Below are 14,646 nucleotides of genomic sequence, written 5' to 3'. Positions count from 1 at the left end.
TTGCGAGTTCAGGTGTCATCGGAGCCGGTGGTCGTGCAGCTACGGCAGAGGTGGTGAGTGTTGATGATACCGGGGAAATCACAACATTTGGTTCCAGTGACTGTGAAGGTGATGATACTAGATAAAAAGGGAACCATTTTGTACAACTTTGAGCTCTCAGGTGATTATTCTTGATGATAAACAAACTCACACACAACAATAAATCATTTGGTCGTTAACAATAACACATTAGTTCATCTCAACATAATTAATGTGTGAAACACACAACATGATTGGGGTATTCTAAACAAGACAAAAGTATGGGTAAAACACATTATAAATTCATGCTAAACAATTAACACAAAAAAGTGTCTAATTGACCAGAATAGGTTTCAATAGTTTTTGTTCGATCATAAGAAACTAGATAAACATGTTTGCTAAATTACATGATAACACAGGTAAATTAAACCAACGTCATTACAAGATGGATACAATCGACTTAGTAAATTATCGGATACATTGCAGATCACCCGAAGCTGGTGCTTTCTTTGAATCATCGTCTTCATTCGAAATTGGATGCTGGTTCGTTGAGGTCGAAGTCGAACATTATCGGCCTCTCATTCCCAGCAGCACCTTGGGTCGACGAGGATGCAACATCAGTGGCAGCCTGAGCCAATGAGGCGGGAACGTCAATGGCAGCCTGAGCCGATGAGGAGGGGATGTCGACGACAGCCAGAACCGACGAGGAAGGGACATCGATGGCAGCCTGAGCTGACGATGATGCGACGTCAACGGCTGCCTGAGCCGACGAGGCTGCATCGTCGGCAACCAGAGTCAATGAGTTGTCAATGTCAAGGAGCGTCGATGTCAAGCTCAGCAACACGAGCTCGTCCTGCTCCCCGTCGGGCACATCGGCGAAGAAGACGTTTGGGTCAAAGTCCGGAGCCTCATGTATGGCGTAGTTTGTCGGCACACCGCCGGGAGGGATCACCTCCTGGAAGAAGGAACCGCTAGCCACCGGCGGTGGCGGCGCATGTGATGACCCGGCAGTGTAGGAGAAGACACCGTTGGGGAAGAGTGTTGCCATGACAACGTCATGGGCTGTCAGCACCGGCTTTTCCGGTAAAGGCGCCGCTGCTGCGGTTGTGAGCTCAGGTATCGCCGGCACCGGTGGCCATGCAGCTACGCCAGAGGCAGCAAGTGTGGGCGGCACCGGTGAAATCACAACATTTGACTGTATTAACGGTGCAGTTGCTGATGCTGGTGCAGGTGTGGGCGCCGACGGCGATGGAGTACCCACGGTCACCTCAGTCGGAATGCGTCCGCGTCCGCGCCCGCGCACACTCCAAACTCCACGGCCACGACCGACAAAGGTTGCCTCGGCAACACGCCCGCGTCCTCGTCCTGGTCCACCACTTCCGGAGAGGGTTGAGGCTGTCCGGACCTTCCTCTTCTTGGGTACAGGTGCAGCAGCTGCGGCTGCGGCTGCAGGCGGCGGCATCGGGATCAAGATCGCTTCAAGCGCCGCCGCCGGCGGTGCCACCGCCGGTGCAGCTGCAGCTGCAGCAGAGGCGCCTGGCGCGAGTGTGGATGACACGACCGGCGCAATAATGTCATTCGGCTCCAGTGATGGTGCTGATGCAGGCGCCGGTGCTGGAGCTGCAGAAGGCGGCGGTGGAGCACCCACGGTCACCACCGCTGGAGTTAGTCCGCATCCGCGCCCACGCCCACGGCTGCCACCGGCAATGGCGGCATCGGCAACACGTCCGCGGCCGCGTGCACGTCCACGTCCGCGCTCTCCACCGCTTGAGGAGAGGCTTGAGGCAGTCAGGAGCTTCCTTTTCCTTTCAGCTGCAGGTGCAGCAGCTGTGCTTGCCGCAGCAGGCAATGGCGGCGGCGGGATCACTTCAGCTGCCGCCGGCGCTGGCGCCGGTGCAAATGCAGCTGCAGCAGAGGCGCTGGCTGCGAGTACCGGCGAGATCACAGAACTCGGTGCAGGTGCAGGTGCTGATACGAACGCCTTCGCCGGAGCTGCAGCAGGTGTGCGCGCCTGCGGCGGTGGAGCACCCACGGTCACCGCCGTCGGAGCGCGTTTGGCTCCGCTCCCACGCCCACGGCCGCGGCCGGCGACCGCAGCGTTCGCGATGGCAACACATCCGCGCTCTCCGCCGCTTGCGGAGAGGGATGCAGGTGCAGCAGGTGGCGGCGGCGCGAGCGCTTCAAGAGCCGCCGGTGCTGGAGCCGGCGCCGGCGCAGCATAAGCGGGCGCGATTGACGCTGGAGAAACGAGAGCATCCGGCTCCACCGACAGCGCAGGTGCATGTGCAGCTGCTGATGCAGGCGCCAGCGTCGGGGCTGCTGCACCTGCAGCAGGTGTGGGCACCGGCGGCGGTGGAGCAACCACGGTCACCGCCGTCGTCGGAGCGCGTTTGCCTCCGCGCCCACGCCCGCCACCGCCACCGCGCCCAAGTCCACGGCCGCCACCAACACCGGCACCGGCGCCGCGTCCCCGTCCACCAACAAATGCAGCTTCATCAGATCCAGATGACGTCGGAGCTGGCACCTGCACCGGCACCGGCACCAGAGCAACATCAGATGACGGCGGCGCGGGCACCTGCACCGGCACCGGAGATGCATCAGATAACGTCGGCGCTGGCACCGGAGCTGCATCAGATGACGGCGGCACGGGCACCTGCACAATCACCGGAGATGCATCAGATAACAGCGTCGCTGGCACAGGAGCTGCATCAGATGACGACGGAGGCGCTGCCACCTGCACCGTCACCGGAGACACATCAGACGAAGGCGGCGGCGCAGGCAGCAACAGGAGAGGAGCAGGAGCAGGAGCCTCGCTCGCCTCCGCCTCTGCCGCCGCCGCCCCACGTTCCTCCACCACACGCTCGCGGCGAGCTCGAGCTCGGTCGAAGAACGCTAGCATGGACCGCATCTCCGCCGAAAGCGGCGACGGCGTCTGCGCGGGATCGCCGAAGTTGGTCGCCGCCGCCTCCCCGCGCAGCACCCGCGCCGCCGCGTCGTACGCCCACGCCCCCTGCTCCGCCGTGTCGAACGTCCCCAGCCACAGCCGCCCGGCCCCCGTCGGGTTGTGGATCTCGGCGACATACCTCGTCCCAAACCTCACCCTCACCCCACGATACTTCGTCTCCGGGTCAATCTCCTCCCACTCCTCCGCCGCCGCCTGACGACGCCAGCGCCGCCGCTCCACGGCGGGGACGACGCGAACCTCGCCCTCCACCAACGGCGAAACCAAAACCTCCGCCGACGCCGACGACGACACCACCTGATCCCCCTCCATGACGGGCACAATCACGAGCTCCAACCCGGAACCGGCCCTCAACCTCTCCCTCTCCCCGGGCGACAGCAGAAATCCGCCGCCGCCGCCCGCGGCGGCGGCGCGGCGGTACTCGTTCCCCCGTACCTGCACGGCGAGGCGCGCCGACTGCTGGGAGTACTCCACCAGCAAGCCTTTCATCGCCTCCGCTACTCTCTCCTCCGGATCCATTCCTGCGACCTACTCGATCGAGACTCGTGAGAGATTGTGTGGAGAGAGAGGAAGAAGAGATCGATGGCGATGGAGATCGATGGATGGCGAAATGGGGGTGGCGGCGTGTGGGATTTAAGGAGGAGGAGAGGGGGGGGGGGGGAGCGTGTCCGGGCGTCGTCGCGGCGTCTTCAAGCCGAGAGCTAGGTCACGCTGGGGTTGCCTTTGCTGCCGTCGTCGCGTCGTCTTCAAGCCGTTGTGACGCACGCGGGCGTATGCGGACAGCTAGCGTGGGCTGTGCTTGCATGGCTGCATGCGTCAACCAGTGGACTCGATCCTCTGGTTTAGGGAAGGAACTTGAGGGGATGCGGTTGGTTCGATCTGGACCGTTGATCGTGAAAGGGACGATGAGCGGTGGTTAGCGGTGATGTTTTGGGTTGCCGTTTTGGCTTTTTTTTTTCTTTTTCTTTTTCTTTTTTGTGCGGGGAATATGTGCTTAGCCGGAAGCGTGAGGGTTTGCGGGGAATATCTCCTATCTTAATCTTCCTATCTAGCCAGCAGAAGGTTGTCAGGGCAGGTAATTAATGTGGTGGGGTTGTTAATGTGTTGCTAAACATGGACGTGCTGCAGTAATTAGCTGCCTAGATCAGCAAGGTTTGAAGGTTTAGCTTTGATGGATCAGGGCAGTACCGTTGATCGGATTGAGAACATAGTTTTCTTGTTTCCTTTTCTTTATGACTTATCGATATGCTTCCTCCTTATAAAGGATAATCAATTTCTAGCTATGAACATGGACAAGCATTTGTCCAAGTTCATATATAGCTGGGAATTGATTTTTTTCAAATGGAGGGTGTAGGCTGATGACTTGTATGTTTCTTTTTTTTTCTTTGTCCGAATTGCAATAGTGTTGAGAAAATTTGGGGAATGTGAACTAGGTGATGTATAAGTTGATTAATTCATGATCAAATAACGTCATAGTCGTGTTATAATGTTGTGTGTGTTCCATTATTTACAAATATAATCGATGTCGATTTATGCGTGTGGCACTATTAAATTATGTCCGTATACGACATCGATTCCTCATGCGCTTACTAGGTTTAAACACAATATTCTATGCCATCATCCTCTTCTCTTTCGTCCTACATTTATCCCCCTTTATAAATTTATTTCTAACCTATAAGAATCATCCTAAAAAAAGTTCATTTAGGGCCCCTTTGAAACGCAGGATAGGAAAAACATCTAGATTTTTCACATTTTGGTCCTTTTGAAAAACTTATTTCGCAAATAGACCCTTGAAAAAACTTATCCCAGAAATGGTCCTTTTTGGGGCGCCAGAGTGGCTGGCGCCGTCGTCCAACTGGACGGCGCCAGCCTCTCTGGCGCCCTCCCCCTGCCGACGTGGCGGGGCGATGCTGAGGTGGCTAGGGGGAGCGCCAGAGTGGCGGGCCCCCCCCCCCCCCCCCCCACAAATTTTTTATTTTTCTTTTATTTGTTTGATATTTTTTTTTCACGCTTAGGGACAGGCAAGAACCAACCATAGAAAAATTGAACTCAAATGGACATAATATGTGACCTGTAGAATTTTTCCTCTCATCTCCTCTCTTCGAACTAGTGCAGAGGAGACAGATGTGCAAATTTTTTATTTTTATTTTATTTTTTTGATATTTTTTTCACACTTAGGGACACACAAGAACCAACCATATAAAAAATAAACTCAAACGGACGAAATATGTGGCCTGTAGAATTTTCCAAAGCTCTACCAAAAAACTTCTCTCCTCGAAAACACAATCTTGCAAGCGGAATTTGGAGGTTTTAGTATCGCCAAACCCGGCGTTGCCAGGGAGAATCGGATGTAACATTTTCTGTAGATTATTTGCCTGATTCCGAGTCCGTATGAGAAAGTTACGCCTATTTTAATAAATGACACCCGAATGACTTTTCGGTAGAGCTTTGGAAAATTCTACAAGTCACATATTTTGTCCATTTGAGTTTATTTTTTCTATTGTTGGTTTCTGTATTCTCCTAAGTGTGAAAAAAATATCAAAAAAAAATAAAAATAAAAAAATTGCATCTCTCTGTACTGTTTAACTTATGGCTATCATTTCATGTGGTTATATTTTGAATTAGAGATTAAGTAACTTCATATAGTGGTAGAGTGCATTATGTTTAACATGCTGATCAAAGGGTTTTACTAAAGAAGTTATGGTCTAATTTTGATGAAGGTGCAAAGTAGGCTAAGTGGTATGCTATTTTCGGATATCTAGCTAAGTGGTATATTCCGTTCGAGTTTAAATTTTTTTTGTTTTTCTCTAGTGGTTGGTTGTATCGTGATCCTAAGTGCGAAAAAACATCCGAAAAAATAAAACAAAAATAAAAAGGTTGCAACTCTATATAAAGAAATAGAAATGGAGGCGAGGGGTGGGGGGGAGGGGGGCGACGCCAGCATGGCTGGCGCCCTCCTCCCTAGGGCGGCGCCAGCCATGTTGGCGCCCTCCTCCTGCCACGTCGATTCGCGTGTGCCACGGTGGCAGGAGGACGGCGCCAAAGAGGCTGGCGCCGTCCCATTGGACGACGGCGCCAGCCACTCTGGCGCCCCAAAAAGGACCATTTCTGGGATAAGTTTTTCTAAGGGTCTATTTGTGAAATAAGTTTTTCAAAAGGACCAAAATGTGAAAAATCCGCGGAAAAACATAGGAATAGGAAAAACGTAGGAATTGGAGTGGCATATTTTCCTAATCCTACAGGAATGGAAAACACAGGAAATATGAAGAGAGTCCCTTTGATAGCACCATAGGAAACAAACAAAATAAAGGATAGTTTCCAAGAGGTTGAACCTCTTGCTTATTTTCCTATGAAATTGAGCTATAGGAATGCAATCCTAAGGAAAATTTCCTATACTTTCCTATGAATCAAAGGGTTTCATAGGAAAAAATCCTTAGGAAATTAAATCCTCCAAAATTCCTATGACAATCCTCTAATTCAAAGGGGCCCTTATATCTCATTACGCCTACCGTCGGCTGCAAACCGAGGAATTTTGCTTTGATACCCCTTACCTATCTATACACCAACACTACTTTTATATTAATTATGGTATAGAGAGGGTTGCATTGGCTATTCTTTGGTTTTGATTTTGTGCCTATTCATAAATTAAAATCATTCAAAATCATCTTCCATATCGGGATATGTATTTTTGTCCATAAAAATTTTATTGCTGGATTCTATGAAATCAAACACCACATGTATATCTCTGTCTATGTTGTGTATAACAATAATAAATTTGTTATGAAAGCCAACAAAATAAGCGTATATATCTATTCGCCATGGTACTATTGTAGGTCTATCTGCATATCTCTTCTAGAATTAAATAAGCATATCTCCTGTCTTATCTTCTAGTGTGTGATTTGGTTTGAATTTATTCTATAATTTTCAATACAGTTCTATTGCTACATATCGCAGTTAAATGATGATTAGGATGACAACCAACCATGTCATAAATAAGAGCTAGTAGTGCTAAAACCAAACGACCAATAATACATAGCTTTTGTCACGAACGAGCATTGTCCTACCAATTTTACTTCTTGATTCTAAATAAACTAGCTCACATAACAAAACTTGAAATTATATACACCAAACTGAAGAGGTGCCAAGAACAATGTATATGTGTATCTGCTCTTTTTTTTTATCAAGAGCAAGTTTTATATTGTTTGTTTGTATATATCCCCTCCTTATTGTTGTCTCACTCCTAACTTTTACTATAGTCTTTTTGTTAATGGAGCTAGCATTGCTGTATATATGTTGATTGCCGCTTTTTTCCTCCTCTTTTAGCGCATGTGTACTTCGCCGGAAGGGTGAGGCTTGCATGCGAGGAACATCCCGTCTAATAGTAGCCAGGAGATTGTGAGGGCAAGTAATTAATTAATGGAGATGCTCTGCAGTAACTACCTTCCTAGATCACCACCAAGGGTTGAACTATGGATGCTGCACAGCACGATGGGCAGATTTTGATCGATCGGAGAAATTGGTATATGTACGTTCTTATCAAGATGTTACTTAGCGCATATGGGTCTTGTCGAAACATGATTTCGGCAATAATAAAAGGGGTAGCGCACGAGACCTAAAAGTGGATGGATGCGGAGACAAAGGATTTAGACAGGTTCAGGCCCTCTCAATGAGAGGTAATACCCTACTCCTGTTTGGGGATTTGAATCCGCCGAGTGTGTATTGATCTGACGATCAGGTTGTCTCATCTGCCCCCTAGAGGGCCTCCTGCCCACCTTATATAGGACGGGGAGCAGGATTACAAGATAGAAACCTTAACCAATACGGTATCGGTTTCCTAAATCTACTTTACAATATTATCAAACCAGGACTTTAGGCCGTTCCGTAATATACAAGGAAACATAACACCCAAGTCATGATCTGTTACATATTACATAGATATAAGTTATCCCCTATAACTAGTCGGATAACCATGCCGTGTGGGTATGGGGTACCCATAATCTCCACAGTAGCCCCTGAGACCTTCGCAGTCGAAAAGATAATCTTCTCTCGAACCAGATTACTCCAAAGCCGAGTGCTTCAATCATCTTTGTCATGGTCTCCCGAGTACTTTTACCAAATCTGAAGACTGTGGAGGGCTGGAAAATAAAGTCAGGTGCACCGACTAGATGCACCTAATAGGTGTAGCCCCCGACAATGTGGTTAATTGAACAAACCAAGCATATAGTCAAGGAATAAATAATCCAACCAACCGAGTGGTTTTGATAATCGTAATCAACCAAGTGACTTGATATCAATATATAGCATATGCGGTGTGAACCCTCCAAATAACATGATCCGAGTGATATACCAACTGCTTTGTAAAATATGATGCGTACAACCTAAAGTTGACAACATCTTTGAAAGTTCACATAGCAAAACAACTATAAAGAAGCTTGAATGCTGTGAATAAAGAAATCTCCAAAGTATTGGGCATACGCCATGCGCACACTGCTTCAACAGATGTGCTTAAGTCCCTAAAAGACACATGGTTTCACCACACCTGGAAATATATGGCATATGTGGTATAACATCCGAGTAAGTAAACTCATAAAGGATTTACCAACCGCCTGAAAAATGACCATAATATATAATCAGCCTAAGTCATAATATTGGTCAATAAAAATGCACACTTACGTGGCAAAAAGCAATGATATTGTATCCAATCAATTGCTTGATAAATCCAAACAGCACCTTGACTATATAAAAAAGTCAGCGGGACAGCTATATAAAGCTTTACTGTTTGACACCTTTTAAGATGCATTGTACCAACTCCTAAAAAGTTAAGTAACTGCGGTATAAAAGGATTTTAAGGTATTGGGCACTTGATCACGCGCACTTTGGCCTAAGCAAAAAGTGCCTAAGTCCCTAAAAGAACGTGACAGGCCACACCTGAAAATATGGGCTGCAGACATATTAGGCCTAGGCCAAAAAATATGCCTTCGACACCCTTTAAAGGATGACGCATGTAACATGCTCCCGAGTAATAAATCTTCTAGGTAATATAGACCAAGTGTAGCTCATATGAATAGCTTCTGATCTGATAGATTATCCCTTATGAGATACTCCAAAATATATATAATAATTGAATCCCGACTGGCGCAAGTATTCGGTTGATAGCCCTTACGGGGAATAATAATTGGTCCAGTCTTTGAGCATAGAAAATAGACTCATGACTATGAATCCATGTGGAATGTATCCGGAACAAGTCCAAATTGGAGATATAATCCTCACGCTTGAGTTGATGAGCCCCTGAGCATATAGCTTGTCCTTCTGTCATAGTCAAAATTGTCCATTGATGGTAGCTGACGCAGTTGGCATAGAGACAAGACGACCAACATAGAGATAATATTGCCCACCAGAGGTGGCAAAAATATTGGTGGTAGTGAAGATAATGATACCAATCAAAAGTGATGAAGTTGCACAGCCGTGGAGGCGAAGAAACCAGTCGGCAGTAGTCAGGTCAGCCATCAATGAAGATGAAAGAGCCCAGCGATAAAGTTGTGTAGCCATGGCAGCGAAATAATCAGTCGGTGACAGACGAGGCAAATCAAAGGCGATGACAAAATCCACCAATCATGGAGATGAAGAAAATAGTCGGCGACGACAAATGCAACTGACATGATGAAGATGACGATGTCGGTGATCCAGTCAATAGCAGCGTCACAACCAATGATAATGACGAAGACGCTCATCAGCATTTGCATAGTAGGTCAACCGTCAAGGTGAAATAATAAGTCGGCGAAAACATAATCATCCATTAGCAACAGCGGAGATGTCAGGGCCGATGAAGCGGAGGTGCTGGTGATGATGTCAGTGACAATAATCCATCAAATTAGTGTTATAACTGTTGTAGATGCTTCACTTGGAGGAGAGTTGATGTTGTTGCCCAACTCGTCTAAACCGAAATATTTAAAGTTTGTTGAAGTAGAATGTCTGCTCCGAATCAAAGATGAAGATAATGACTCCTGGAGTTGACTCGTTGGTTGATGAATTGATTTCTTCAGCCTGACATAAAATTTGTCAAATTTTGAGCCTTATATTTGTGTAGCCCCCGACTCTTTGGTTAGTTGGGAAACAACTGAACATAGAGTCGAGAATTATAGCTTCTTGTCGTCGAGTAGTCATTGCTTGATTGAAGATATGTGTTGAAGATGTCCAAGTAGAAATCCTGAATATTGGAGAGCCTCTTGTTGTAGTGAAATAACATGGCATCGTATGCCGAGATGTCGAGGCTAACAAAGACGTCGTGGTTGGTGAAGTAGCAAAACTTGCGAAGTAGCAGCAATAGAGTTTGCCAGTGCTGAAGATAATAAAGATGAAGTCGCTCTATCATGATGACAAAGTTGCATTGCCGTGATGAAGTGAACACGAGTCGGCGGCAACAGAAGCAAACTGGTAGTGAAGACGCGCAGTTGTGAAGATAAAAGCACCAGTCAGCGACAGCATAACCAGTCGGCGACGGAAAACGATGATGTTTATCAGTAGTGGTAGCTGTCTAAACCAGACGTAGAGGTGAGGGCACTAGTCAGCAGTAGACGTAGACAGCTTGCGTTGAAGATGATGATGCCTATTAGCGGTGACGGTGATGTAGCCAGCCGTGAAGAAGATAGCATCAGTTGGCGTCATAACAGGCCAGCCGTGCAGGCGGTGACACCAGTCGGCGGCGGACGAGGCGGCCGGTCGGTGAAGACGTAGACGCCCAACAACGGCGGCATAACAGGCCAGCCGTGCAGGCGGAAACACCAGTCGACGGCGGTCGAGGCGGCCGGTCGGTGAAGACGTAGACGCCCAACAACGGCGGCATAAAGGCCAGCAGTGCAGGCGGAAACACCAGTCAGCGGCGGACAAGGCGGCCGGTCAGTGAAGACGTAGACGCCCAACAACGGCGGCATAATAGGCCAGCCGTGCAGGCGGAAACACCAGTCGGCAGCGGCGAAGGCAAGCCGGTCAGTGAAGACGTAGACGCCCAACAACGGCGGCATAATAGGCCAGCCGTGCAGGCGGAAACACCAGTCGGCAGCGGCGAAGGCAAGCCGGTCGGTGAAGACGTAGACGCCCAACAACGGCGGCATAATAGGCCAGCCGTGCAGGCGGAAACACCAGTCGGCGGCGGCGAAGGCAAGCCGGTCGGTGAAGACGTAGACGCCCAACAACGGCGGCATAAAGGCCAGCCGTGCAGGCGGAAGCACCAGTCGGCGGCGGACGAGGCGGCCGGTCGGTGAAGACGTAGACGCCCAACAACGGCGGCATAAAGGCCAGCCGTGCTGGCGGAAACACCAGTCGGCAGCGGCGAAGGCAAGCCGGTCGGTGAAGACGTAGACGCCCAACAACGGCGGCATAAAGGCCAGCCGTGCAGGCGGAAACACCAGTCGGCAGCGGCGGTCGAGGCGGCCGGTCGGTGAAGACGTAGACGCCCAACAACGGCGGCATAAAGGCCAGCCGTGCAGGCGGAAACACCAGTCGGCAGCGGCGGTCGAGGCGGCCGGTCGGTGAAGACGTAGACGCCCAACAACGGCGGCATAAAGGCCAGCCGTGCCGGCGAAAACACCAGTCGGCGGCGGCGAAGGCAAGCCGGTCGGTGAAGACGTAGACGCCCAACAACGGCGGCATAAAGGCCAGCCGTGCAGGCGGAAACACCAGTCGGCAGCGGCGAAGGCAAGCCGGTCGGTGAAGACGTAGACGCCCAACAACGGCGGCATAAAGGCCAGCCGTGCAGGCGGAAGCACCAGTCGGCGGCGGACGAGGCGGCCGGTCGGTGAAGACGTAGACGCCCAACAACGGCAGCATAAAGGCCAGCCGTGCAGGCGGAAACACCAGTCGGCAGCGGCGAAGGCAAGCCGGTCGGTGAAGACGTAGACGCCCAACAACGGCGGCATAAAGGCCAGCCGTGCAGGCGGAAACACCAGTCGGCAGCGGCGGTCGAGGCGGCCGGTCGGTGAAGACGTAGACGCCCAACAACGGCGGCATAAAGGCCAGCCGTGCAGGCGAAAACACCAGTCGGCGGCGGCGAAGGCAAGCCGGTCGGTGAAGACGTAGACGCCCAACAACGGCGGCATAAAGGCCAGCCGTGCAGGCGGAAACACCAGTCGGCGGCGGACGAGGCGACCGGTCGGTGAAGACGTAGACGCCCAACAACGGCGGCATAAAGGCCAGCCGTGCAGGCGGAAACACCAGTCGGCAGCGGCGAAGGCAAGCCGATCGGTGAAGACGTAGACGCCCAACAACAGCGGCATAAAGACCAGCCGTGCAGGCGAAAACACCAGTCGGCGGCGGACGAGGCGGCCGGTCGGTGAAGACGTAGACGCCCAACAACGGCGGCATAATAGGCCAGCCGTGCTGGCGGAAACACCAGTCGGCGGCGGCGAAGGCAAGCCGGTCGGTGAAGACGTAGACACCCAACAACGGCGGCATAAAAGGCCAGCCGTGCAGGCGGAAACACCAGTCGGCGGCGGCGAAGGCAAGCCGGTCGGTGAAGACGTAGACGCCCAACAACGGCGGCATAATAGGCCAACCGTGCAGGCGAAAACACCAGTCGGCGGCGGACGAGGCGGCCGGTGGTGATGTTCTGACTGATCCATTCCTAGAGCGTAAGAGATAAGCTTAAAGCCATGAATCCCTTTTATGCATATCTGGATCTGGATCCTGCAGAACAAACATATAGGATGAGTAGTATCTGATATAAATATAATACTCGAGAAAAAATCAAGTATTTTAAAATATTTATAAATATGTATTTCTCCTCTTGTCAATTTTGATTTCCCCGAGCAGATGACTCATTACGTTTAAACGCTCTGCCCAACTAGTCATAGCCACCAAGCACTGGGAGTCGGCCTAAGCACTTCCCAAACATGCATATGAGTGACATGAGTTCGTCATTAATGGAACAAAGTTTCACGGATCGGAGTTTACTACTCGGGTACTTTTGCAATTATTAAGAGCAGAAAATAAATTTATCTCATCTCTATGCTTTTGATTTATTCCGAATAATACTTAGCACCTTGCGTTACTCGGTCCATCCAACGAGCCCCCGGGTGCTAGGAATCGGCCCAAAGGCAACCATCCATTGGCAAACCAAACGGAAAGCATAGGAAGATAGAACTCCATAACTCGATAGGTACTTTTGTACTCAGATTATGTCGCAAGCAATCAAGATAAATATTATAAAAAATATGATATAACATCTGTAGCCCCCGACTCACTACTCAATGGAAGACCAATTGGTGTAGTGAGGCAGAGGAAAAGGAAAAATATCATATAAAGAATAAAATAAATGATGACTTAGCTTTGTAATATTCCCCTTGGTGATAGCGGAAGTGGCCAATGTGGGAACAAAGTCGTCCATCAATAACAATGAAGACACCAGTCGGCGGCGACGAAGGCGGTCGACGGTGAAAGCGAAGATGCCCACTAATGGCGGCATAATAGGTCAGCCGTGTAGGCGGAGGCACCACTCGGCGGCGACGGAGGCAAGCCGGCGGTGAAGTCGTAGACGCCCAACAGCGGCGGCATAATAGGCCAGCCGTGTAGGCGGAGGCACCAATCGGCGGCGACGGAGGCAGGCCGGTGGTGAAGTCGTAGACGCCCAATAGCGGCGGCATAATAGGCCAGCCGTGTAGGCGGAGGCACCAATCGGCGGCGACGGAGGCAGGCCGGCGGTGAAGTCGTAGACGCCCAACAGCGGCGGCATAATAGGCCAGCCGTGTAGGCGAGGACACCAGTCGGCGGCGACGGAGGCAGGCCGGCGGTGAAGTCGTAGACGCCCAACAGCGGCGGCATAATAGGCCAGCCGTGTAGGCGGAGGCACCACTCGGCGGCGACGGAGGCAGGCCGGCGGTGAAGTCGTAGACGCCCAACAGCGGCGGCATAATAGGCCAGCCGTGTAGGCGGAGGCACCAGTCGGCGGCGACGGAGGCAGGCCGGCGGTGAAGTCGTAGACGCCCAACAGCGGCGGCATAATAGGCCAGCCGTGTAGGCGGAGGCACCAGTCGGCGGCGACGGAGGCAGGCCGGCGGTGAAGTCGTAGACGCCCAACAGCGGCGGCATAATAGGCCAGCCGTGTAGGCGGAGGCACCACTCGGCGGCGACGGAGGCAGGCCGGCGGTGAAGTCGTAGACGCCCAACAGCGGCGGCATAATAGGCCAGCTGTGTAGGCGGAGGCACCAGTCGGCGGCGACGGAGGCAGGCCGGCGGTGAAGTCGTAGACGCCCAACAGCGGCGGCATAATAGGCCAGCCGTGTAGGCGGAGGCACCACTCGGCGGCGACAGAGGCAGGCCGGCGGTGAAGTCGTAGACGCCCAACAGCGGCGGCATAATAGGCCAGCCGTGTAGGCGAGGACACCAGTCGGCGGCGACGGAGGCAGGCCGGCGGTGAAGTCGTAGACGCCCAACAGCGGCGGCATAATAGGCCAGCCGTGTAGGCGGAGGCACCAATCGGCGGCGATGGAGGCGGGCCGGCGGTGAAGTCGTTGTTGTTATCAGCAATGGCGGTGGCGAAGACAAGCCGGCAGAGTGGACTCGCGGCCGATCGACCGGAAAGCTGAGACGCCTCGAGTCCATGACCAGCATCAATCGCCTCAATAGTGCCGCGTAATTATATGCGAACAACAACAAAAAATAGCAAGAGATTA

General features: G+C 51.5%; 1 protein-coding gene across 1 annotated transcript; it reads right to left on the bottom strand.

The window, feature by feature from the left end:
- Window positions 1–300: 300 nt before the first annotated feature.
- Window positions 301–3,627, bottom strand: LOC4341602 (uncharacterized). Its single transcript, XM_066311245.1, has 2 exons — window positions 2,753–3,627; window positions 301–2,671 (listed from the first exon to the last, which is right to left on the bottom strand). Exons 1-2 carry the CDS (start codon window positions 3,497–3,499, stop codon window positions 542–544), a joined length of 2,877 nt encoding a protein of 958 aa, XP_066167342.1. The 5' UTR covers window positions 3,500–3,627; the 3' UTR covers window positions 301–541.
- Between the last annotated feature and the right edge of the window lie 11,019 nt (window positions 3,628–14,646).

This window comes from Oryza sativa, chromosome 6 (assembly GCF_034140825.1).
Source record: "Oryza sativa Japonica Group chromosome 6, ASM3414082v1".
In the NCBI taxonomy this organism is placed as follows: domain Eukaryota; kingdom Viridiplantae; phylum Streptophyta; class Magnoliopsida; order Poales; family Poaceae; genus Oryza; species Oryza sativa.
Note: the sequence above shows the minus strand (reverse complement) of the source record. Positions and strands in the feature narration are given on the sequence as shown.